This window comes from Macaca mulatta, chromosome 7, assembly GCF_049350105.2.
Source record: "Macaca mulatta isolate MMU2019108-1 chromosome 7, T2T-MMU8v2.0, whole genome shotgun sequence".
Lineage (NCBI taxonomy): Eukaryota > Metazoa > Chordata > Mammalia > Primates > Cercopithecidae > Macaca > Macaca mulatta.
The window spans coordinates 104942243-104969776 of NC_133412.1; the positions used below are offsets into that span (position 1 = coordinate 104942243).

General features: G+C 38.7%; 1 protein-coding gene across 5 annotated transcripts in view; it reads left to right on the forward strand.

Annotated features, from left to right (window-relative positions):
- NUBPL (NUBP iron-sulfur cluster assembly factor, mitochondrial) overlaps positions 1-27534 on the forward strand; it is a 295919-nt gene that overhangs the window by 248694 nt on the left and 19691 nt on the right. For 4 of the 5 annotated variants that reach the window (XM_077940880.1, XM_015143512.3, XM_077940881.1 and 1 more), the window contains 2 exons: positions 996-1078; positions 10065-12170. In XM_077940880.1, the coding sequence (XP_077797006.1) occupies positions 996-1078; positions 10065-10127 (146 nt within the window). In that variant the 3' untranslated portion in view covers positions 10128-12170. Of the gene's footprint in view, positions 1-995; positions 1079-10064; positions 12171-27534 lie in introns of those variants that run through there. The other variant, XM_077940878.1, reaches the window with a different exon arrangement.

Sequence of the window (27534 nt, forward strand, 5' to 3'; positions counted from 1 at the left end):
TGAAATAACATTTCCTTTTCCATGTACTTCATAGTATATATTGTAATATTTTTATAACATACTTCTTTTGCATTATTTAAATTGCCTGACATGGTGCTAAATGACTTATTTGAATAAAACACCACATACACGTATGTTTTAATAACCTTTGCGTGGATTTGGAGTGGTTCTGAGAACGCTAAGTACCAAGGCAAGTCAACTTTTCCACTTAAGACCCCACTCACTGCACTTTAAATCTCAGTCTTGATAGACTTCGTTTGTGATGGTGTGCTGGAAAGAGTATATTGGATGAGGGGTCAGAATTCAGGTCAGCTCTTAAATTCCCCTGCCTGATAGTAATATGTCCTCAAGAAAACACACCTCTCCCAACTCCGTCTGTATTTTGAAGGTTCTTGTCATATACTTGCTGAGATCTCACCAAGCTCACAGGTTATATATGGTGCTACATAGGCTAGTAGATAATAAGAGAAAAATAATTCTGTCTGATAAAGAGACAGATAGTTGAGATAACAGGTCTGGCCTACTTTTGACCAGTTCTTTGAGCTCACTCCATTTGCCAACATCAGGAAGGTTATTTTGTTGTATTTTTTTTGGACTATTTTGTCTCCCCATATTTTGCTCTTCAGTTTCCTCTTATTATGTGACATGATGTGTCTATAACAGATATTGATGGGAAAAATCATTTGCAAATGTCTTCCAAGCCATTGCTTGCTTGGAGACTTCCAGCAAAGAATAAATCAGAGGCCTCATCCCTTGATGGGGTGCCACAGAGCTTTTCTATATAAACAAATACAATCACTGTACTACTCTAAAGTAGAGTATTTTGTTTGTAATTCCCATTTGAAATTTCTTTTTCAGAGATTTAGCAATTAGAAGATAGTCAATTTGAATCAATTTAGTTCAGATTTTGTTTCTTTCCATAGTTCAAATAGTGAGATTCAACATGCCTATATAAACTTTTCTGGTTCTAATGGATGTCTGCTGGGCTCTTTTAGGAGACATTCCCTTACACCTTAATATAAGGGAAGCTTCAGATACAGGCCAGCCAATTGTGTTTTCACAGCCTGAAAGTGATGAGGTAAGTTCCATTTTTGGATATATTTTTATTTCTTTTTATATACTTTTTGAAATATAGAAAGAAAGTTGGGAAGATTAAGCCTATATATTCATAGTCCATATATATTTAAACAAGGATTATTTAACTTGTCCAAAGCATCTTTAAGATACTATTATGTACAGTAAGCTTCCAATGCTGGCTCCAAATTACCAGCTGAACAAGTTTACCTACAGAGAATCGTCACCCAACCAGTTTTCTCATGAAAAGCATGAACATTACAGTTTGTAAAATTCTTATATTGCTGGCTAGCAATATCTAACTGCCCAAGTTTATTATATTTCAGTATTAGAAGTTCAACTGATTGGAGAAGGAAGCCTAATACAAGAAAGTATTGAATTGGATATAAGGTAATTGTGTAAACAATTAGAGGTGGAATTTTTTTTCTTTCCTTTTTTTCCAGACAGGGTTTTGCTCTGTCACCCAGGCTGGAGTACAGTTGTGCAATCCCAGCTCACTGCAGCCTTGACTTCCCATGCTCAAGCAATCTTCCCATCTCAGCCGCCCCCTCCCGAGTAGCTAGGACCACAGGTGCACAGCACCATGCCCTGCTAATTTTTTTAAATTTTTTGGTTTTTTTGTGGAGACAGGGTCTCACTGTGTTGCCCAGGTTGGTCTCGAACTCCTGGACTCAAGTTATTCTCCCATCTTGGCCTCCCGAAGTCCTGAGATTATAGGCATGAGCCACCATGCCCAGCCTAGAGATGAAATTTTCATTGCATTTATTTTAATAAATATAACTGGGAAGGTGAGGTGAAAAGACTAGTAGTGTTTCATTAGCCAACATCATTGGAGATATAGTTGATAGATTTTCAAAATTACTGCTACATAAAATCTTTAAGCATATAATATTTTAATCTTTTTAAAAATAGAAATAAAATGAATCATACATATTTTTTCTTTCCTAAATAACACTTGCTATTTAACTTGGAAACTGATTCATCATCTGGTACATCGGTTTGGATGTTGTTCCTTTGTTGAACAGCCCCAATCAATCTTCTAATAGTTTTTCTTTTGTTTTTCTTTTCCTTAACTAATGGGTATAGCTTTATAGTACTGGTATTTTTTCTAAACATAACTACTGCTCTTTATATTCTAGTTTGCTTCCTTTAATCTTCTGTGAATTGGAAAATAAAAGAACCAAGTTTGGTTAAGAGCTGTAAAGTAAGAGTAAATGAACGGGAATCTTGGATAAGTAAAGTATATTCATTTTGAGTGATCTGTTTCCTGCGTTTAGAGGTCCTTTCCTTTTCTTAAGGGTCAGCAGCTATGGTATAGTGATTGTTCTGCTGGCGATATGATCTCTGAGTAAATACAGTATAACAGTTACCATTGTTTTTCTCTTCTCTGCCTTTTAGGTATTAACTGTTAAATTTCCTATTCAGTCTTTCTTAGCAATTTTTTAGATAAGCAAAAAAACCATAATCCTTTATCATCTTTGTAATTAAAGTCTGCCAATCCCAACTACCATAGCTGTACTTTATGCAGTATTTGAAAAAGTTCTATGAAAATTGAGGGTTTTTTGTTTTAATTACACACTTTTAAATGCCTCCTGAGAACAGACTATTTAAAGACATTTCACAGTGATTCCTAGTGAATAAGAATAATTACATGCCAGTGTATTTCAATTAAGAGTTTAGATTTTTATTATTTTTTTCACCTGTTCATTATTTTTTCTTTTAAATCCTCCAGTAGTAAGAAACATTTCATTGAAGTTAGAGGAATGTAATATAACGGAGAACATATAGCAACCATCCAAAGATAATACGATTTAATACTCTAAATAGCTTTGTTAGATTCTCAAAGGAAATTTCTGCATGGAAGGAAAAGCACTAAATCTGAGTCATCATGGGTACCAAGTTTGCCACTTTCTATGTGTGACCTAAAGCAAGTTTTCTAACCTCTTTGAAGGTCCTCATAATGAGGAAGATGGGAAAGAATAAACGAAATAATAATGTGTACCTTGAAAAATGCCAAGTAGAATACAACTGAATCTTCTGAAACTGCCTGTATAAGATGTCATGACACTAAATGTCTCTCCTCTTCCCTTTGTTGAAGAGCTGAGTCCACTTAGTGTCCTTGACATGGTATCAAGTAAATATCACTCTTTGATGTTATTTAAAAATCAAGGTAGACCCGGCGCAGTGGCTCATGCCTTAATCCCAGCACTTTGGGAGGCTGAGGCGGGCAGATCACGAGGTCAGGAGTTTGAGACCAGCCTGGCCAACATGGTGAAACACCGTCTCTACTAAAAATACAAAAATTAACTGGACGTGGTGGCATGCACCTCTAATCCCAGCTACTTGGAAGGCTAAGGCAGGAAAATCACTTGAACCTGGGAGGCGGAGGTTGCAGTGAGCCGAGGTCATGCCATTGCACTCCAGCCTGGGCAAAAAGAGCAAAACTCCGTCAAAAAAAAAAAAAAAAAAAAAAAATCAGGGTAGCAGAATTTGAATCATGAGAGAATTCCCAGCTTCAACATCAAAGACATTAACTCCTAGACACTAAGAAGCTGTGACTGAGGCCTAGGATCAGAATCCTCTGGTTAGTCTTATGATGAATCTTGCCTCCTAAAAGCCTCCTTCCCTTTCCCTCGTGAACTCAAATGGAAATGTGCTCTTAGAAACTAGTCACATTTTATGCTTTCTAATATACCTTATCATTTTATCCCATTTTTCTTGTTCTTACTGTTTTCTTGTATTTTATTTGAAGATTTTAAAATTTCATTAAAATAATGTTTTTCTCACTCGAAAAAAAAAAAAAAAAAAAAAGAAACTAGTCACAACGCTCTCACCAGATTCTGTTGTATTCATAGAACCTTAACGACTATTCTGCCTGCATGTCTTCATTTAAAGAATGAAGGAAGTGTTTGTTTGCCAACATGGTAAAACTTCTGCAGAAGTTAATGGGGCAAAACCTATAATCTTGTTAGTTATTCACTTTAGACTGATACTTTTTTTTTTTTTTTTTGGAGACAGGATCTTGTTCTGTCACCCAGGTTGGAGTGCAGTGGTGCAATCTTGGCTCACTGTAGCCTCTCCTTTTAGGCTCAAGCAATCCTCCCACTTCATCCTCCTAAGTAGCTGGGAACTACAGGTGCACACCACCATGTCCAGCTAATTCTTTGCGTTTTTGGTAGAGATGGGGTTTCACCATGTTGCCCAGGCTGGTGTCAAACTCCTGAGCTCAGGAGATTCACCTGCCTTGGCCTCCCAAAGTGCTGGGATTACAGACATGAGCCACCACACCCGGCCTAGACTGATACTTTTTATTGTTTACTTTTAGGGGTTGACCCATAGGCACAATTATAAATCGCTAAATGTTTAATCGTTAGCTTTTCATCTTCCTTCTTACTCCACCTTCTCCATTTTCTATTACTCCCTCCTCACAACACCAGGTGTTAGGGCTCTTATTCTCTGCCCACAAAATCCTTTAGAATTACACATTGAGGATTTAACTCTCCCAGTAACATTTAACTTTCAGAAGAGGCAAACACTAAAAATATAGTGATTAATTTAAAGATATGAATTGTGGTGAATTTAAGACATCATTGGAAATGTTGGAAGAGCTCATAGTACCAATTAAAAAGTAGTAATAGTCTGCTGCTTGCCCAATGGGCAAAACCTTCTGCACCGGTACACCATTTAGGAACGGCAAGTAAGACTCCAAATGTAAGTAGTGTAAAGTAGCCAGAGAAAACAATAGAGGAGGGGTGAGAAGGTGATATTTAGAATTCAGAACCCCTAAATTCAATAGCATCCCCGCATGCTGGTATGATTAATATTGTTGATGCAATTAAAACTGCCTTCTGCTCTTTATTAAGACCAGAATACAAGGAATGGACCTGTGATTAACTGACAGCATTGTGGTTTTATCCTTTTTATCAAGTAAGAATATTAGCTACAAAAGATGTGCTATAACATATTCCTGGTAAAGACTTTCAAATATTAGTGGGAACTTTATTTTCTTATAATTTCTAAATTATCACCTCACAATCTTAATATGAAATGACTGTGTATGATAAGTTAGGACTTCAAATATTTAAAAACAAAGACAAAGGAAAAAACCTTTGTGCACTTTGGTTACCATTCATTCCCTGTTGCTAGTTAATGGCATAGCAGACAATAGGGTCCAACTGTATTATCTGTGCCTCTAGATGACCTAACAAAAAGATCTTGAATAGGAGAAAAGGGTTAGTCTGTGTAGAGTTGATGAAAGAAGAGAGTATTAATAGTTTGAGTTACCTCAGTTGTATCCTTTGTATATGATATGTGTGTGTGCGATTTTTTTTGCTAGTTATGGATTAAACAAAAGAAAGGGATTTAATTATTCCTCAGGTGGGAACAGTGCCCAAAGGACATGTTCATATGAGCTCTTCAATGAGATTGTAAATTTCTTGAGAGTATAATGATAATAATAGCAGCTACAAATGTTTATTATATGCTTCCTCTGTGCCAACAGTTCACATGCCATATTCTCACTTAATACTCCCAAAATGCTTTGAGCTAGATATAATTATTATAAGCAGTTTACAGATATGGAAACTGAGCCTAGAAGGGTTAAGTAACTTGCCCAAAACCTCACAGCTTATAAGTAATAAAGCCAAGATTCTAAACCATGGCTGTCTGACTTCAAGGCCCCAACTCTTCACCAGTGAACTGTTCTGCCTCTCTTTTATATCATTACATACCACAGATTTCCCAACATGATGCCTTGTATGCAATACGAACCAAAATGTATTACTTGAAATAATACTGCACTGGCTGAAAAATTTAGCCTCAACAGTTTTTGAGAAATTCAAACTGTTAAATTAAGCACTTTTAGTGGTTTCTCAGCAACTGACAATCTATTACTTAGAATGTGATATATTAGAAATCTAAGTTTGGAGATAGTCCATTAAAAAGGAAAGGTTAAATGTAGCCAATTTGATTATTCTGGAATCATTCAGTATTTTTTGTGTTCTGATAGGTTTATGTCTCTAATTTAATGTAGATAAACACTAAAAGATTACAGAATGATGGCCTTGTATCATCTTGCTTTAGTTAACTTTAAATTTTCATCACAAAATATTAGGCATAAGTACCTAGAAAAGCTACTAGGAGATAAAAGGTATTTATAAAGATGTATGAGTGAAAATCAGCACATTTGATTTGAGAGAAACCTTTCTTTATAAGTAGATGTTATTTACATTTATAATCAAAAACTTGTTTCTATTAACTATAGCAGATAAGAAACCATTTTTAGACTATGTTTTATGATTATAATTACTTGCATTTGAGTTTACTGTTTAACATGTGGTATAGTGGAAAAAGCTGGACTTTAGAGTCAGTTGGACCCAGGTTTGAAGGTTTTCCAGCCTGACTTCATGACCTTGAGCAAACAACAACTGGTTTCATCATCCAAGTTGAGCTGATGGTGCTTGTTTTACATGTCTAAGTGAGATTATTTACATGAAGTATTTGGTATAGTAGGTACTCAACAAAAACATTTAAAGCCTTATTCATGTTTTTAGATTTTTTTTTTAAAGGACTCTCTTAAATGACTTTTAATACTTTTCTGGTAAAATAAATCATGATTTAGCTATTAGGGCTCAAGTGTAGTCTTTAAAAATGAAGACATGTGAAAGACTCTTAAAGTACTTCATTGAGTCAGGGCAAATAGACCACAAACATCTCTTTTTACTGTGCAGAGTCTGGGAACTGGTCAGCTTGGGTTCAAAGCCCAGCTCATCTCCTACTAGCTATTATGTTTTCGACAAAATTGTTTACCTTTCTGGATGTTTCCTTATCTGTACAGTCGGGATAATGATAGAATTTACCCCCAGAGTAACTGTGAAGATAAATAACACTTGGCAAATATTAAGTACTAGTAAGTCTTAGCTACTGTCTTTAGTAGTTGTATATAAATATATAACTGTGAGTATATTATTTTATTAGTTTGTTTTCACACTGCTGATAAAGACTGGGCAGTTTACAAAAGAAAGAGGTTTATTGGACTTACAGTTCCATGTGACAAGGGAGGTCTCGCAATCATGGAGGAAGGTAAATGGCAAGGAGGAACAAGTCATGTCTTACATGGATAGCGGCAGGCAAAAAGAGAGCTCGTGCAGGTAGACTCCTATTTTTAAGCTATCAGATCTCATGAGATTCACTATTATGAGAACAGCAGGGGAAAGACCCACCTCATGATTCAATCACCTCCCACTGGGTTCTTCCCATGACATATGGGAAACAATTCAAGATGAGATTTGGGTGGGGACATAGCCAAACCATATCATTCCACCTCAGCCCCTCCCAAATCACAGGTCCTCACAGTTCAAAGTCTTATCTGAGGCAAGGCAAGTCCCTTCCGCCTATGAGCCTGTAAAATCAAAAGCAAGTTAGTTACTTCCTAGATACAGTGGGGTACAGGCATTGGATAAATACAGCTGTTCTAAATGGGAGAAATTGGCCAAAACAAAGGGGCTACAGGCCCCATGCAAGTCTGAAATCTGGTGGGGCAGTCAAATCTTAAAGCTCCAAAATTATCTCCTTTGACTCCATGTCTTACATCTAGGTCACGCTGATGCAAGAGGTAGGTTCCCATAGTCTTGGGCAGCTTTACCCCTGTAGCTTTGCAGGGTATAGCCTCCTTCCTGGCTGCCTTCATGGGCTGGCATTGAGTTTCTGCAGCTTTTTCAGGCACAGGGTGCAAGTTGTCAGTGGATCTACCATTGTGGGGTCTGGAGGATGGTGACTGTCTTCTTACAACTCCACTAGGTGGTGCCTCAATAGGGACTCTGTGTGGGGGCTCTGACCCCACATTTCTCTTCTGCACTACCCTAGCAGAGGTTCTTCATAAGGACCTCACCCCTACAGCAAACTTCTTCCTGGGCATCGAGGTATTTCCATACATCTGAAATCTAGATGGAGGTTCCCAAACCTCAATTCTTGATTTCTGTGCACCCACAGGCCCGACACCATGTGGAAGCTGCCAAGGCTTGAGGCTTCCACCCTCTGAAGCCACCGCCTGAGCTCTTTGTTGGCCCCTTTCCGCCATGGCTGGAGCATTTGAGAAGCAGGACCCCAAGTCCCTAGTCTGCACACAACACAGGGACCCTGGACCCAGCCCACAAAAATTAAATTTTCCTCCTAGGCCTCCAGATCTGTGATGGGAGAGGCTGCCATGAAGACCTGTGACATGCCCTGGAGACATTTTCCCCATTGTCTTGGGGATTAACATTTGGCTCCTTGTTACTTATGCAAATTTCTGCAGCAGGCTTGAATTTCTCCTCAGGAAATGGGATTTTCTATTCCTATCACAGTGTCAGGCTACAAATTTTCTGAATCTTTATGCTCTGCTTCCGTTATAAAACTGAATGCCTTTAACAGCACCCAAGTCACCTCTTGAATGCTTTGCTGCTTAGAAATTTCTTCTGCCAGATACCCTAAATCATCTCTCAAATTCAAAGTTCCACAAATCTCTAGGGCAGGGACAAAACGCCACCAGTCTCTTTGATAAACATAACAAGAGTCACCTTTGCTGCAGTTCCCAACAACTTCCTCATCTCCATCTGAGATCATCTCAGCCTGGACCTTATTGTTCATATCACTAACAGCATTTTTGTCAAAGCCACTCAAGTCTCTAGGAAGTTCCAAACTTTCCCATATTTTCCTGTCTTCTTCTGAGCCCTGCAAACTGTTCCAACCGCTGCCTGTTACCCAGTTCCAAAGTCACTTCCACATTTTCAGGTATCTTTTCAGCAATGCCACACTCTACTGGTACCAATTTACTGTGAATAGTTTGTTTTCACACTGCTGATTAAAGACATACCAGAGACTGGGCAGTTTACAAAAGAAAGAGATTTATTGGACTTACAATTCCATGTGGCTAGGGAGGCCTCATAATCATGGAGGAAGGTGAAAGGCAAGGAGGAACAAGTCACGTCTTACATGGATGATGGCAGGCAAAAAGCTTGTGGAGAGAGACTCCTGTTTTTAAAGCTATCAGATCTCGTGAGACTTGTTATCACAAGGCCAGCATGGGAAAGACCTACCCCCATGATTCAATCACCTCCCACCAGGTTCCTTCCACAACACATGGGAATTGTGGGAGTTACAATTCAAGGTGAGATTTGGGTGGGGACACAGCCAAACCATGTCAGTTATCAATGTAGAAATTAAGGGGTTTAGAAAATTTTACTATTGTGTTCTACAGTTACTTTTTATGAATAAGGTATAAGATATAAATAATTTTGCATTACATTTATTTAATAGAACTCTTAAAATGCAAGTATCATTACCATGCAGGCATTAGGTTAGCTTGTGGCCCACTCCGTGGCTTAAGAGCTGCTCTTAGTGTCCCATGACACTGGGATCCCAGACATAAAGAGTGTAACAATGGAACCAGGATTTTTGGCATGATATCCAAAATTTACCAGGTGAAAGAGCCTATAGGTGCTTGGTGCTGAGGTTGCACACCATTCTCGGGGAGATGAAGAAAACGCTTTCCTAAGATAAACTGCAGCATGGTAATAAATAGTCCTCCTTAAAATGACTAACAGCTCTTATGCTAAAGAAGTTTTGGCAGTCTCTAACTCAAGATATCAATTTTTCAGAGCAAAAAGGTGTAATTTCTCTACAACTAGACTGGGTTGCTAGTTTGCTGACACTAGAATTAGAATTTTAAAAACAGTAATTTCTGGTACTGAATATTATTTCAGAGAGTCACCTTCCAAATAATTACCCTCCAAATAATCTAAAAGTTTTTCTTCCTTATGCCATCTGCAATGTATACAGCATTATCTTCTCAGTACTGAATTTCCTCATCTCAGCCTTTTTACTATCAAATACAGTGGGCCTCTATGACAAACAGTTGATTAGTCATCTCAACTGTTGAAGAGTTGATGAGTCACACTCTATCAGTGTCTGCTGAAGAGAAATACAGAACAAATAAGTTTGTTCTTTTCCAGGCCAAAGCTTACTTGAGGATTGCTGTGGAAGTGGTAAGAAGATTGCCATCACCTTCAGAATGATTCCCCAAGTGTCCTGGAAATTTGCCTGGTACTGACATTAAGAGGACCTTTGGAAATCAGCAATGTGGTGATGGAACCTACAGAAATAATAGAAATCATAACTGTTTTATTTCTAAGGAAATAATGACTTCAGATCTGATTTGCTAAGCTAAGATTCACAAAACTTTGATGTATCAATGTTAACTACTATATTTAGGAATTTTTTGAAAGCTGGTGTATACCACCTGCAAAGAACTGCATTTTATTTTATTGAATTACCCCTTTGGGAATCATGAGTTTATGATGTTACAAGTCCATTTTGGGAGAGAACTGTACACTTTTTACAGGACCACAGAGTTAGTAGTTTAAATGATATACTAAATTTGTGTATGAGCATAAGTATTACACCTCCCAACCAGGCAATTTGGACTGTCTTTGAATCTTGTCTTTAGTACTATCTTGGATATGTTCTTAATATGAACCTCTGCTTCTTCATCTGGATCACACTGTACCCCACACTTAATGAATCTCAGTCTCTAGGAGTGGAGCCTGAACATATGTATTTTTAATAAGACCATTATGATGTTGATGATGATACTGATAATGATAGCAGTAATAGTAATAGCTAACATTTAACAAGTTAATTATAATTATTCCTCCATTTGTGTGAGTGGGTACTATTATCTCCATTTTACAGATAAGTAATTTGAGATATAATTTGAAGACACTCAACCTTGAGTGTCTGTATCTAGCAAGTGATGGAGCTTGGATTTGAACTTGAGTAATTCAACATTAGGTTCATCCTTTTGTACACCAATGTGCTTTTGTTAAATAAAAATGGGGGGGTGGGCAGCTGGGCACAGTGGCTCACACCTGTAATCCCAGCACTTTGGGAGGTTTAGGCATGTGGATCATGAAGTCAGGAGTTTGAGACCAGCCTGACTGACATGGTGAAACCCTATCTCTACTAAAAATAAAGATTAGCTGGGTGTGGTGGCGTACACCTGTAATCCCAGCTACTCTGGAGACTGAGGCAGGAGAATCACTTCAACCTGGGAGACAGAGGTTGCAGTGAGCAGAGATTGTGCCACTGCGATCCAGCCTGGTCGATGAAGTGAGACTCCATCTCAAAAAAATAAATAAATAAATGAATAAAATTTTTAAAAAGTGGGGGGAGATGCAATACTTAGCATTTCCTCAAACTTTTTTTGGCCATGAAATCCACTCCCTGCCTTTTTAAGAGCATTTCATGGAGTTCACATTTCAAATAATACATTTTAAAAAAACATTTATCTTGTCTAATTGAAGCTCAAAGAGATAGAGTCAATGACTTTTCAAAGTTGGGTAGCAGACAGTTTTAAAGCTGAAAGTACTGATAAGAGTGAGCCATTAGATAATTGGCATTTATAAAGAAGTGGTCTGTCACTTTTGGCAAATGCCTTGACATCGTTGCTCTATAGTTATCAACCAGAAAATTAAGCGTAGAGTTTCACAGTATTATAAGCATGTTTTCACAAAAAAACATGTAGATTGATGTTTATTGCAACTTTATGTGTAATAACCAAAAACAACCCAGATTTTCTTCATTGGATGAATGGTTAAACAAGCTGTGGTACATTCATAACATGAATACTACTCAGCAATAAAAAAGAACAAACTATGGGTACATGCAGCAACTTATAATTCCAGAGAATTATGCTGAATGAAAAAAGTCAATTTTAAAAGGTTTCGTACCAAAAGATTCAATTTATATAACATTATTGAAGTGACATAATATTATAGAAATGGAGAACAGATTAGTGGTGGCTATGTTAAGGAGGGGGTGAGGATGGGAGAGGATTGGGTGTGGCTGTGAGAAACATGAGGGATCCTTGTAATGATGGAAATGTTCTGTATCACAACTATCAATGTCAATATCCCAGTTGTGATATTGTGCTATAGTCTTGCAAGATGTTACCACTGGGGGAAATTGGGTGAAGGGCACATGGAATCTCTGTATTATATCTTTCAACTGCATGTAAATCTACAATTATCTCAAAATAAAAATAAAAGTTAAAAAACACAGACTGCTATATCTGAACTGAAATTTACTGGACCAAATTATACTAATTAATATCATGAATAAAATTATCTGTGGACACACTGTCATCATATCACTCTGAGAGGGAAGTAATGACTTAAAATTTCAGATATTTATTTGTGTGTTTATTGTTTATTGAAGAAGAGGAAAATACAGATGATCATTGAGCACTTCTGAATACAAAAATACTTAAACCAAACTTAACTTTATCCAGAAAAAGAATGACTTAAAGTTATATGTCATCATTTAATATGTATCATGGGGAAATGAGAAAGATAGTCCTTACCCATACATACATGACCGAGAGAAGATCCACATATGAAATTCCCTGCCCTCTTCTCCTCCTTCACTGTTGTCTGCAGATGCTTCAAGGAAGTCTACTGAAACAAATGGTGGTTGGAGTATATATGGAGGTTTAGACAGGGAGGAAGGAACAGTAGCTATAAAAGAAGAACTAAGCTTATTCTAAAATTTTGTTGCCAACTCCAAAGGTAGAGTGAAGTACAGATAGTTTGCCTGTTTGTTAAGGAGTGATACTTATTTTCCATTCTTCACATCTCAATAGAGTGTAATTAAAAGACTTGACATTTTGAAAAGATGAACAAAATTGACAAACCTTTAGCCAGGCTCATTAAGAGAGAAAGATTACATAAATCAACAAATCAGGAATGAAAAGGAGACATCATTACAGACATGAAAAGGACAGTAAGAATGATTACAAACAACTTTATGCCCATAAAATTGAAGACTTAGATGAAATAGACAAATGCTTTGAAAGAAACTACCAAAGTTCACTTAAGGAATAGATAACCTGAGTAGTATAAACTACTTTTAAAAATATAATTTGTGAAGATGACCAAATAGGAACAGCTCCAGTCTCCAACTCCCAGCGCGAGCGACACAGAAGACCGGTGATTTCTGCATTTTCAACTGAGGTACTGGGTTCATCTCACTAGGGAGTGCCAGATAATTGGTGCTGGTCAGCTGCTGCAGCCCGACCAGCTAGAGCTGAAGCAGGGCGAGGCATCGCCTCACCTGGGAAGCGCAAGGGGAAAGGGAATCCCTTTTCCTAGCCAGGGGAACTGAGACACACAACACCTGGAAAATCGGGTAACTCCCATCCCAATACTGCGCTTTAAGCAAACAGGCACACCAGGAGATTATATGCCACACCTGGCCGGGAGGGTCCCACGCCCACGGAGCCTCCCTCATCGCTAGCACAGCAGTCTGCTATCTCGTGGCAAGGCAGCAGCGAATCTGGGGGAGGGGCGCCCGCCATTGCTGAGGCTTAAGTAGGTAAACAAAGCCGCTGGGAAGCTCGAACTGGGTGGAGCTCACAGCAGCTCAAGGAAACCTGCCTGTCTCTGTAGACTCCACCTCTGGGGACAGGGCACAGTAAACAACAAAAGCAGCAGAAACCTCTGCAGACGCAAACGACTCTGTCTGACAGCTTTGAAGAGTGCAGTGGATCTCCCAACACGGAGGTTGAGATCTGAGAAGGGACAGACTGCCTGCTCAAGTGGGTCCCTGACAACTGAGTAGCCTGAGTGGGAGACATCCCCCACTAGGGGCAGTCTGACACCCCACACCTCACAGGGTGGAGTACACCCCTGAGAGGAAGCCTCCAAAGCAAGAATCAGACAGGTACAATTGCTGTTCAGCAATATTCTATCTTCTGCAGCCTCTGCTGCTGACACCCAGGCAAACAGAGTCTGGAGTGGACCTCAAGCAATCTCCAACAGACCTACAGCTGAAGGTCCTGACTGTTAGAAGGAAAACTATCAAATAGGAAGGACACCTACACCAAAACCCCATCAGTACGTCACCATCATCATCAAAGACCAGCGGCAGATAAAACCACAAAGATGGGGAAAAAGCAGGGCAGAAAAGCTGGAAATCCAAAAAATAAGAGCGCATCTCCCCCAGCAAAGGAGCGCAGCTCATCGCCAGCAACGGATCAAAGCTTGACGGAGAATGACTTTGACGAGATGAGAGAAGAAGGCTTCAGTCCATCAAACTTCTCAGAGCTAAAGGAGGAATTACGTACCCAGCGCAAAGAAACTAAAAATCTTGAAAAAAAAGTGGAAGAATTGATGGCTAGAGTAATTAATGCAGAGAAGGTCATAAACGAAATGAAAGAGATGAAAACCATGACACGAGAAATACGTGACAAATGCACAAGCTTCAGTAACCGACTCGATCAACTGGAAGAAAGAGTATCAGCGATTGAGGATCAAATGAACGAAATGAAGCGAGAAGAGAAACCAAAAGAAAAAAGAAGAAAAAGAAATGAACAAAGCTTGCAAGAAGTATGGGATTATGAAAAAGACCAAATCTACGTCTGATTGGGGTACCTGAAAGTGAGGGGGAAAATGGAACCAAGTTGGAAAACACTCTTCAGGATATCATCCAGGAGAACTTCCCCAACCTAGTAGGGCAGGCCAACATTCAAATCCAGGAAATACAGAGAACGCCACAAAGATACTCCTCGAGAAGAGCAACTCCAAGACACATAATTGCCAGATTCACCAAAGTTGAAATGAAGGAAAAAATCTTAAGGGCAGCCAGAGAGAAAGGTCGGGTTACCCACAAAGGGAAGCCCATCAGACTAACAGCAGATCTCTCGGCAGAAACTCTCCAAGCCAGAAGAGAGTGGGGGCCAATATTCAACATTCTTAAAGAAAAGAATTTTAAACCCAGAATTTCATATCCAGCCAAACTAAGTTTCATAAGTGAAGGAGAAATAAAATCCTTTACAGATAAGCAAATGCTTAGAGATTTTGTCACCACTAGGCCTGCCTTACAAGAGACCCTGAAGGAAGCACTAAACATGGAAAGGAACAACCGGTACCAGCCATTGCAAAAACATGCCAAAATGTAAAGTCCATTTAGGCTAGGAAGAAACTGCATCAACTAACGAGCAAAATAACCAGTTAATATCATAATGGCAGGATCAAGTTCACACATAACAATGGTAACCTTAAATGTAAATGGACTAAATGCTCCAATTAAAAGACACAGACTGGCAAACTGGATAAAGAGTCAAGACCCATCAGTCTGCTGTATTCAGGAGACCCATCTCACACGCAGAGACATACATAGGCTCAAAATAAAGGGATGGAGGAAGATTTACCAAGCAAATGGAAAACAAAAAAAAGCAGGGGTTGCAATACTAGTCTCTGATAAAACAGACTTTAAACCAACAAAGATCAAAAGAGACAAAGAAGGCCATTACATAATGGTAAAAGTATCAATTCAACAGGAAGAGCTAACTATCCTAAATATATATGCACCCAATACAGGAGCACCCAGATTCATAAAGCAAGTCCTTAGAGACTTACAAAGAGACTTAGACTCGCATACAATAATAATGGGAGACTTCAACACTCCACTGTCAACATTAGACAGATCAACAAGACAGAAAGTTAACAAGGATATCCAGGAATTGAACTCATCTCTGCAGCAAGCAGACCTAATAGACATCTATAGAACTCTCCACCCCAAATCAACAGAATATACATTCTTCTCAGCACCACATCGCACTTATTCCAAAATTGACCACATAATTGGAAGTAAAGCACTCCTCAGCAAATGTACAAGAACAGAAATTATAACAAACTGTCTCTCAGACCAGAGTGCAATCAAACTAGAACTCAGGACTAAGAAACTCAATCAAAACCGCTCAACTACATGGAAACTGAACAACCTGCTCCTGAATGACTACTGGGTACATAACGAAATGAAGGCAGAAATAAAGATGTTCTTTGAAACCAATGAGAACAAAGATACAACATACCAGAATCTCTGGGACACATTTAAAGCAGTGTGTAGAGGGAAATTTATAGCACTAAATGCCCACAAGAGAAAGCAGGAAAGATCTAAAATTGACACTCTAACATCACAATTAAAAGAACTAGAGAAGCAAGAGCAAACACATTCAAAAGCTAGCAGAAGGCAAGAAATAACTAAGATCAGAGCAGAACTGAAGGAGATAGAGACACAAAAAACCCTCCAAAAAATCAATGAATCCAGGAGTTGGTTTTTTGAAAAGATCAACAAAATTGACAGACCACTAGCAAGACTAATAAAGAAGAAAAGAGAAGAATCAAATAGATGCAATAAAAAATGATAAAGGGGATATCACCACCGACCCCACAGAAATACAAACTACCATCAGAGAATACTATAAACACCTCTATGCAAATAAACTAGAAAATCTAGACGAAATGGATAATTTCCTGGACACTTACACTCTCCCAAGACTAAACCAGGAAGAAGTTGAATCCCTGAATAGACCAATAGCAGACTCTGAAATTGAGGCAATGATTAATAGCCTACCAACCAAAAAAAGTCCAGGACCAGATGGATTCACAGCTGAATTCTACCAGAGGTACAAGGAGGAGCTGGTGCCATTCCTTCTGAAACTATTCCAATCAATAGAAAAAGAGGGAATCCTCCCTAACTCATTTTATGAGGCCAACATCATCCTGATACCAAAGCCTGGCAGAGACACAACAAAAAAAGAGAATTTTAGGCCAATATCCCTGATGAACATCAATGCAAAAATCCTCAATAAAATACTGGCAAACCGGATCCAGCAGCACATCAAAAAGCTTATCCACCATGATCAAGTGGGCTTCATCCCTGGGATGCAAGGCTGGTTCAACATTCGCAAATCAATAAACATAATCCAGCATATAAACAGAACCAAAGACAAGAACCACATGATTATCTCAATAGATGCAGAAAAGGCTTTTGACAAAATTCAACAGCCCTTCATGCTAAAAACGCTCAATAAATTCGGTATTGATGGAATGTACCTCAAAATAATAAGAGCTATTTATGACAAACCCACAGCCAATATCATACTGAATGGGCAAAAACTGGAAAAATTCCCTTTGAAAACTGGCACAAGACAGGGATGCCCTCTCTCACCACTCCTATTCAACATAGTGTTGGAAGTTCTGGCTAGGGCAAACAGGCAAAAGAAAGAAATCAAGGGTATTCAGTTAGGAAAAGAAGAAGTCAAATTGTCCCTCTTTACAGATGACATGATGGTATATTTAGAAAATCCCATTGTCTCAGCCCAAAATCTCCTTAAGCTGATAAGCAACTTCAGCAAAGTCTCAGGATACAAAATTAATGTGCAAAAATCACAAGCATTCTTATACACCAGTAACAGACAAACAGAGAGCCAAATCATGAATGAACTTCTATTCACAATTGCTTCAAAGAGAATAAAATACCTAGGAATCCAACTTACAAGGGATGTAAAGGACCTCTTCAAGGAGAACTACAAACCACTGCTCAGTGAAATAAAAGAGGAGACAAACAAATGGAAGAACATACCATGCTCATGGATAGGAAGACTCAATCTCGTGAAAATGGCCATACTGCCCAAGGTTATTTATAGATTCAATGCCATCCCCATCAAGCTAGCAATGAGTTTCTTCACAGAATTGGAAAATACTGCTTTAAAGTTCATATGGAACCAAAAAAGAGCCCGCATCTCCAAGACAATCCCAAGTCAAAAGAACAAAGCTGGAGGCATCACACTACCTGACTTCAAACTATACTACAAGGCTACAGTAACCAAAACAGCATGGTACTGGTACCAAAACAGAGATATAGACCAATGGAACAGAACAGAGTCCTCAGAAATAATACCACACATCTACAGCCATCTGATCTTTGACAAACCTGAGAGAAACAAGAAATGGGGAAAGGATTCCCTATTTAATAAATGGTGCTGGGAAAATTGGCTAGCCATAAGTAGAAAGCTGAAACTGGATCCTTTCCTTACTCCTTATACGAAAATTAATTCAAGATGGATTAGAGACTTAAATGTTAGACCTAATACCATAAAAACCCTAGAGGAAAACCTAGGTAGTACCATTCAGGACATAGGCATGGGCAAGGACTTCATGTCTAAAACACCAAAAGCAATGGCAGCAAACGCCAAAATTGACAAATGGGATCTCATTAAACTAAAAAGCTTCTGCACAGCAAAAAAAACTACCATCAGAGTGAACAGGCAACCTACAGAATGGGAGAAAATTTTTGCAATCTACTCATCTGACAAAGGGCTAATATCCAGAACCTACAAAGAACCCAAACAAATTTACAAGAAAAAAACAAACAGCCCCATCAAAAAGTGGGCAAAGGATATGAACAGACATTTCTCAAAAGAAGACATTCATACAGCCAACAGACACATGAAAAATGCTCATCATCACTGGCCATCAGAGAAATGCAAATCAAAACCACAATGAGATACCATGTCACACCAGTTAAAATGGTGATCATTAAAAAGTCAGGAAACAACAGGTGCTGGAGAGGATGTGGAGAAATAGGAACACTTTTACACTGTTGGTGGGATTGTAAACTAGTTCAACCATTATGGGAAATAGTATGGCGATTCCTCAAGGATCTAGAACTAGATGTACCATATGACCCAGCCATCCCATTACTGGGTATATACCCAAAGGATTCTAAATCATGCTGCTATAAAGACACATGCACACGTATGTTTATTGCGGCACTATTCACAATAGCAAAGACTTGGAATCATCCCAAATGTCCATCAGTGACAGACTTGATTAAGAAAATGTGGCACATATACACCATGGAATACTATGCAGCCATAAAAAAGGATGAGTTTGTGTCCTTTGTAGGGACATGGATGCAGCTGGAAACCATCATTCTTAGCAAACTATCACAAGAACAGAAAACCAAACACCGCATGTTCTCACTCATAGGTGGGAACTGACCAGTGAGATCACCTGGACTCGGGAAGGGGAACATCACACACCGGGGCCTATCATGGGAGGGGGGAGGGGGGAGGGATTGCATTGGGAGTTATACCTGATGTAAATGATGAGTTGATGGGTGCTGACGAGTTGATGGGTGCAGCACACCAACATGGCACAAGTATACATATGTAACAAACTTGCACGTTATGCACATGTACCCTAGAACTTAAAGTATAAAAAATATATATATATATATGTATAATTTGTGTTAAGAACCAACAAAGAAAACTCTATTCCCAGATGCCTTTACTGTCAAAATCTACCCAACATTGAAGGAGGAATAATACCAGTTCTACAGAAACTTTACCAGAAAATAGGAGGGGGCACTTTCCAACTCATCCTGTGAAGCCAGCATTACCCTAATATGCAAACCAGACAAAGACAATACAAGAAGAGTACAGACAAATACTCGTTATAAACATAGACACAAAATTATTCAACAAATCTTACCTTGTTGAATCCAACATTATATAAAAAGGATAATACATATAACTATGAGGTCATTTTCCTGGGAATGCAAGGTTGGTTCAACAATTGAACATCAATCAAAGCATGGCAGATTCAAGAAGAAACAGTAAAGCAAAACAGACTAAAGAAAAAAAGCATGTTTATTTGAATAGATATAAACCAAGCATATAACAAAACAACATTCATTTGCAATAAGAATTATCAGCAAACTAGAAATAGAAAACAACTTTTTCAACTTAATAAAAGGCATTTACAGAGAACTACAGCTAACATCATTGCTAATGGTGAAAGACCCACTGCAAGCTTGTCCAAGCTCAACATTTTATTCATTATCATACCTAAGGTCTTTCTTAGTGCAATAGAAAAAGAAATAAAGGCATATAGATTAGAAAGGAAGAAATAAAACCATGTCTGTTCACAGACAGACTGATTGTCTATGGAGAACATTCCAAATAATATACAAAAAAGCAACTAGAACTAATAAATCGATTTGGCAGAGATGCAGTATGCAAGGTCAACATACAAAAGCAATTTTATTTCTGCATACTAGCAATAATCAGAAATTGAATGAAAAACGTTTGATTTATAATAGCACCCCAAAACTATGAAATATTTACATGTAAATATAATAAGATATGTAAAAGATCTGTTATGCTGACAACTACAAAACATTAATGAAGGAAATCAAAGAAAACATTTAGGTGGTGAGACATACCATGTTCAAGGTTTGGAAGATTCAACGTGTTTAAAATATCTATTCTCCCAAACTGATCTATATCCAATGTGATTTCTGTCAAAATCCAACAAGACTCTTACTGAAACTGACAACTTGATTCCAACATTTTCATGGAACTAGAGAGTGTCCAGAATAGCTAAATTATTTTGAACAAAAAAGATTAAAGTTTAGGAACTTACACCACCTGATTTGAAGACTTATTTTGTTTCTTACTTTTTGAGATGGAGTCTCACTCTGTCATCAGGCTGGAGTGCAATGGCGCAATCTTGGCTCACTGCAATCTCCGCCTCCTGGGTTCAAGCGATTCTCTTGCCTCAGCCTCCTGAGCAGCTAGGACTACAGGCATGCACCACCATGCCCAGCTAATTTTTGTATTTTTAGTGGAAACGGGGTTTCACTATGTTGGCCAGGAAAGTCTTGATCTCTTGACCTCGTGATCTGCCCACCTCAGCCTCCCAAAGTGCTGAGATTACAGGCGTGAGCCACTGTGCCCAGCCTGAAGACTTGTTATAAAACTACAGTAATCAAGGCAATGTGGTATTGGTGTAAAGATAGAAATACAGATCCATGGGACAGAGTTCAGAAACAGACATACACAGATATAATAACTTGATTTTCAACAAAGGTGCCAAAGCAATTCAGTAGAGAATGGATGACTTTTCAGTACTTGTGCTTGAACGATGAGACATATTTTTACAAAGAAATAAACCTTGCCTCCTTCTAGATCTAAAAACACATCAAAATGGATCATAGACCTAAATATAAAATCTAAAACTATGACACATCTAAAAGAAAAACATAGAGGAAAATCTTCATGATCTTGAGTTATGCAAAAATAAGACACAAAAATCCCAATTAAACAATAACATAAAAAGTAGATAACTTATATTTCATCAAAACTAAAACCTAGCTGTTTGAAAGACACAGTTAAGAAAATCAAAAGGCAATTTAGAGACTAGGAGAAAACATTTGTGAAACATGTCTGATGAAGAGTTTAAAATATATAAAGAATAGTTACAACTGATTAATAAGACAACCCAATTTAAAATAGGCAAAGGATTTAAATAGACACTTCACGAAAGAAGAGATATCACTGACAAATGACATGAAAGTGCTCAATGTTTTTAGTCATTAGGGAGATGCAAATTAAAACCACAATGGGATACCACTACAAAGCCACTAAAATTGCTACAATTAAAAAGATTGGCAATACCAAGTGCTGAAGATGATGTGGATCCACTGGCAAGCTCATACCCTGTTGGTGGGGAATGGGAATGTAAAATAATACCACTTTGGAAACATTCTGGCATACTTTTTTTTTTCTTTGGACACAGGGTCTCTCTGTGTTTCCCAGGCTGTTTTTGAACTCCTGGGCTCATGCAGGTCTCTCACCTTGGCATCCCAAAGTGTTAGGATTACAAGCATGAGCCACCATGCCTGGCTCTGTTACACTCTTAAAGAGTTAAAGATGCATATACCTTATAGTTAAATATTATGCTCCTAGATATTTACCCAAGACAAAAGAGACACATATCTGCATGAAGACTTAGACACATGTTCCTATCAGCTTTGTTTATAATATCCGAAAGCTGGATACAACTCCAATATGCATCAAAAGGTGAATGGGAATGTCCTGAATGGAAGATCATCATGGCGGATAGGAGGCAGGACTAGATTGCACCTCCGACTCAGACAGATAGAGCAGTGTGCAGAGGCTCACATTGTGAATTTTAGCTCCAGAATGACTGCAAGAACAAACCAGGAGTTGCAGTAAGACGCACAGACCCTCTGAAGGAAGCAACTGCTCCTGCAAGACCCAGGAGACACCCCTAACATTGTAAGTGCCCCAACTGTGGAAGTGGGAAAGAGAGATCCTCCTCTCCTGAACACATACCCTTACTGGGGAAATGGAAGGTCTATTTGAGGGAGAAGTCTCCAACTTTACCGGGAACTGAGTCAATTTAGAGAGCCAAACAAAATATAGGGGTAGAGGAAGCAGCAGGAAAGGTGCTCGGAGTTCACTGGGTCCCCAACAAGTCATTCCTGCCTGGCACCACAGAGATCCAATGGGAGGGCAGCCAGAGGCACAGGGGAAAACGCCACAAGGAGAAGGAAATCACCAGATGAACTGTGAAACAATTTGACCTGGGCAAGAAGCCTCCTGGCCATAACTCAGGGGAGGGCGTGAATCTGGTGTGCAGACTCCACAGGTAGGGGAAGAGCCAAGCCCTTTTCTTTCTCAGCTTAGGGGCAGGTAGCCCAAGGCAAGTTCTCAAGCCCTGTTCATCCACTGCCTGGAAACAGACTCAGGGCTGTTACCAGTGGGGGAGGTGTTGGGGGCACAGCAGGAGTGAGACCGGCCATTTGGATTGTGTGGGAGCTGGGTGAGGCTTGTGACTGCTGGCTTTCCCCTACCTCCCTGACAACCTACATGACTCAGTAGAAGCCAGCCATAATCCTCCTAGGTACACAACTCCACTGACCTGGGAACCTTGCCCCCATCCCCCATAGCAGCCGCATCGAGACCTGTCCAAGGAGAGTCTGAGCTCAGACACGCCTGGCCCTGCCCCAACTTGATGGGCCTTCCCTATCTACCCTGTTAGCTGAAGGCAAAGGACATATACTCTTGAGAGGTCTAGGGCCCCGCCCAGCGCCAGTTCCTCTCCATAGTACCACAGCTGATGCTCTCTGGGAAGTGCCACCTCCCAGCAGGAGGCCAACCAGCACAAATATATAACATTAAACCACCAAAGCTAAAAACCCTCAGAGAGTCTATTTCACCCCCCTGCCACCTCCACTGGAACAGGAGCTGGCATCCATGGCTGAGAGACCCATAGATGGTTCACTTCACAGTATTCTACGCAGACAACCCCCAGTACCAGCCTGGAGCTGGGTAGACTTGCTGGGTGGCTAGACCCAGAAGAGAGATAACAATCACTGCAGCTCGGCTCACAGGAAGCCATATCCATAGGAAAAGCAGGAGAGTACTACATCAAGGGAACACACTGCAGGACAAAATAATCTGAACAGCCTTCAGCCCTAGACCTTCCCTCTGATAGAGCCTACCCAAATAAGAAGGAACCAGAAAACTAACTCTGGTAATATGACAAAAAAAAGGCTCTTTAACACCTCCCCAAAATCACACTCGTCCACCAGCAGTGGATCCAAACCAAGAAGAAATTCCTGATTTACTTGTAAAAGAATTCAGGAGGTTAGTTATTAAGCTAATCAGGAAGGCACCAGAGAAAGGTGAAGCCCAATGCAAGGAAATTCAAAAATCAGTACAAGAAGTGATGGGAGAATTATTCAAGGAAATAGGTAGCATAAAGAAAAAAACAATAAAAACTTTAGGAAAATTTGGACACACTTAAAGAAATGCAAAATGCTCTGGAAAGTCTCAGCCATAGAATTGAACAAGTAGAAGAAAGAAATTCAGAGCTCAAAGACAAGGTCTTTGAATTAACCCAGTTCAACAAAGACAAAGACAAAAGAATAAGAAAATATGAACAAAGCCTCTAAGAAGTCTGAGATTATGTTAAAGGACCAAAACTAAGAATACTCAGTGTTCCTGAGGAAGAAGAGAAATCTAACAGTTTGGAAAACATATTTGGGGGAATAATTGAGGAAAACATCCCCAGCCCTTGCTAGAGACCTAGACATCCCAATACAAGAAGCACAAAGAACACCTGGGAAATTCATTGCAGAAAGATCATCACTTAGGCACATTGTCATCACTTTAGCTAAAGTTAAGATGAAGGAATCTTAAGAGTTGTGAGACAAAAGCAACAGGTAACCTAAAAAGAAAAATCTGTCAGATTAACAGATTTCTCAGAAGAAACTCTACAAGCTAGAAGGGATTGGGGTCCTCTTTCAGTCTCCTCAAACAAAACAATTATCAGCCAAGAATTTTGTATCTAGCAGAACTAAGCATCATATATATAGGAAAGTTACAGTCTTTTTCAGACAAACAAATGCTGAGAGAATTTGCCACGACCAACCCACCTCTACACAAACTGCTAAAAGGAGCTCTAAATATTGAAACAAATCCTGGAAACACATCAAAACAGAACCTCTTTAAAGCGTAAATCTCAAGGACCTATAAAACAAAACTACAAGTTAAAAAGCAAAAACAAACAACGGAAACAAGGTACACAGGCAACAAATAGCATGATGAATGGAATGGTACCTCACATCTCAATACTAACATTGAATGTAAGTGGCCTAAATGCTCTGCTTAAAAGATACAGAACTGCAGTATGGATAAGAACTCACCAACCAACTATATGCTGCCTTCAGGAGACTCACCTAACACATAAGGACTCACATAAAGTAAAGGGGTGGAAAAAGGCATTTCATGCAAATGGATACCAGAAGTGAGCAGAGGTAGCTATTCTTACGTCAGACAAAACAAACTTTAAAGCAACAGCAGTTAAAAGAGACAAAGAGGAACATTATATAATGGTAAAAGGCATTGTGCAATAGGAAAATTTAACAATCCTAAACATATCTACACCTAACACTGGAGCTCCCAAATTTACAAGACAATTACCAATAGACCTAAGAAATGAGATTGACAGCAACACAATAGTAGTGAGGGACTTTAGTATTCCACTAAAAGCACTAGCCAGGTCATCAAGGTAGAAAGTCAACAAAAAGCAATGGATTTAAACTATACCTTGGAACAAATGGACTTAACAGATATATACAGAACATTTCTTCCAACAACTACAGAATACACATTCTATTTATTGGCTCATGGAACTTTTTCCAAGATAGAGGCCATAAAACGAGCCTCAATAAATTTAAGAAAATTGAAATTTTGTCAGTCACTCTCTCAGACCACAGTGCAATAAAATTGGAAATCAAATCCAAAAGGAACCTTCAAAACCGTGCAAATACATGGAAATTAAATAAACTGCTTCTGAATAATTATTGGGTCAAAAACGAAATCAAGATGGAAATTTAAAAATTCTTCAAACTGAACAACCATAATGGCACAACCTATCAAAACCTCTGGGATACAGCAAAGGCAGTGCTGAGAGGAAAGTCCATAGCTCTAAATGCCTACATCAAAAAGACTGAAAGATCACAAACTGACATTCTAAGATCAGACCTCAAGGAACTAGAGAAACAAGAACAAATCAAACCCAAACCCAGCAGAAGAAAGGAAATAACCAAGATCAGAGCAGAGCTAAATGGAATTGAAACAAAAAAACAATACAAAAGATAACTGAAACAAAAATCTGGTTCTTTGAAAAGATACATAAAATTGGAAGACTATTAGCAAGATTAACCAAGAAAAATGAGAGAAAATCCAAATAACCTCATTAAGAAACAAATTGGGAGATATTACAACTGACACCATTGAAATACAAAGGATTATTCAAGGCTACTATGAACAGCTTTATCCACATAAACTAGAAAACCTAGAAGAGATGTAAAAAATCCTGGAAAAATACAACCCTCCTAGCTTAAATCAGGAAGAATTAGATACCCTGAGCAGACCAATAACAAGCAGTGAGATTGAAATGGTAATTTAAAAATTACCAATTAAAAAAATCCAGGACCAGATGGATTCACAGCAAAATTCTACCAGACATTCAAAGAATTGGTACCTTTCCTTTTCTCACTATTCCACAAGATAGAGAAAGAGGGAATCCTCCCTAATTCATTCTATGAAGCCAGTATCACCCTAATACCAAAACCAGGAAAGGACATAAACAAAAAAGAAAACTACAGACCACTCTTCTTGATGAACATAGATGCTAAAATCCTTAACAAAATACTAGCTAACCAAATCCAACAACATATCAAAAAGATAATCCACCCTGATCAAGTGAGTTTCATACCAGGGATGCAGAGATGGTTTAACATATGCAAGTCAATAAATGCGACACACCACATAAACAGAATTGAAAACAAAAATCATATGATCATCTCAATAGATGCAGAAAAAACATTAGACAGAATCCAGCATCCCTTTATGATTAAAACTCAGCAAAATCGACATACAAGGGACATACCTCAATGTAATAGAAACCATCTGTGACAAATCCACAGCCAACACAATACTGCATAGGGAAAAGTTGAAAGCACTCCCTCCGAGAACTGGAACAAGATGAGGATGCCCACTCTCACCACTCCTCTTCAATGTAGTGCTGTAAGTCCTAGCCAGAGCAATCAGACAAGAGAAAGAAAGAAAGGGCATCGAAATCAGTAAAGAGGAAGTCAAACTGTCACTGTTGATGATTGTTTACCTTGAAAATCCTAAAGACTCCTCCAGAAAGCTCCTTGAGCTGAGAAAATAATTCAGCAAAGTTTCCATATACAAGATTAATGTACACAAATTAGTTGCTCTTGTGTACACCAACAGTGACCAAGTGGAGAATCAAATCAAGAACTCAACCCCTTTTACAATAGCTGCAAAACAAACAAACAAACAAAATACTTAGGAATATGCCTAACCAAGGAGGCAAAAGACCTCTACAAGGAAAACTACAAAACACTGCAGAAAGAAATCATAGATGACACAAAAAAATGGAAACACATCCCATGCTCATGGATGGGTAGAATCAATATTGTAAAAATGACCATACTGCCAAAAGCAATCTACAAATTCAATGCAATCCCCATCAAAATACCACCATCATTCTTCACAGAATTAGAAAAAACAATTCTAAAATTCATATGGAACCTAAAAAGAGCTTGCATACCCAAAGCAAGACTAAGCAAAAAGAACAAATCTGGAGGCATCACACTATCTGATTTCAAACTATACTGTAAGGCCATGGTCACCAAAATGGCATGGTATAGGTATAAAAATAGGCACATAGAATAGAAAACCCAGAAATAGACCCAAATACTTATAGCCAGCTGATCTTCGACAAAGCGAACAAAAACATAAAGTGGGGAAAGGACACCCTTTTCAACAAATGTCCTGGGATAATTGGCTAGCCACATGTAGGTAAATGAAACTGGATCTTCATCTCTTACCTTATACAAAAATCAACTTAAGATGGAGTAAGGACTTTAAGACCTGAAACTCTAAAAACTCTGGAAGATAACATTGGAAAAACTCTTCTAGACATTGGCTTAGGCAAGGATTTCATGACCAAGAACCCAAAAGCAAATGCAATAAAAACAAAGTAAATAGTTGGGACCTAATTAAAGAGCTTTTGGATGGCAAAAGGAACAATCAGCAGAGTAAACAGACAACCCACAGACTGGGAGAAAATCTCCACAATCTCTACAACTGACAAAGGACTAATATCCAGAATCTACAGCTAACTCAAATCAGTAAGAAAAAACAATCCCATCAAAAAGTGGGCTAAG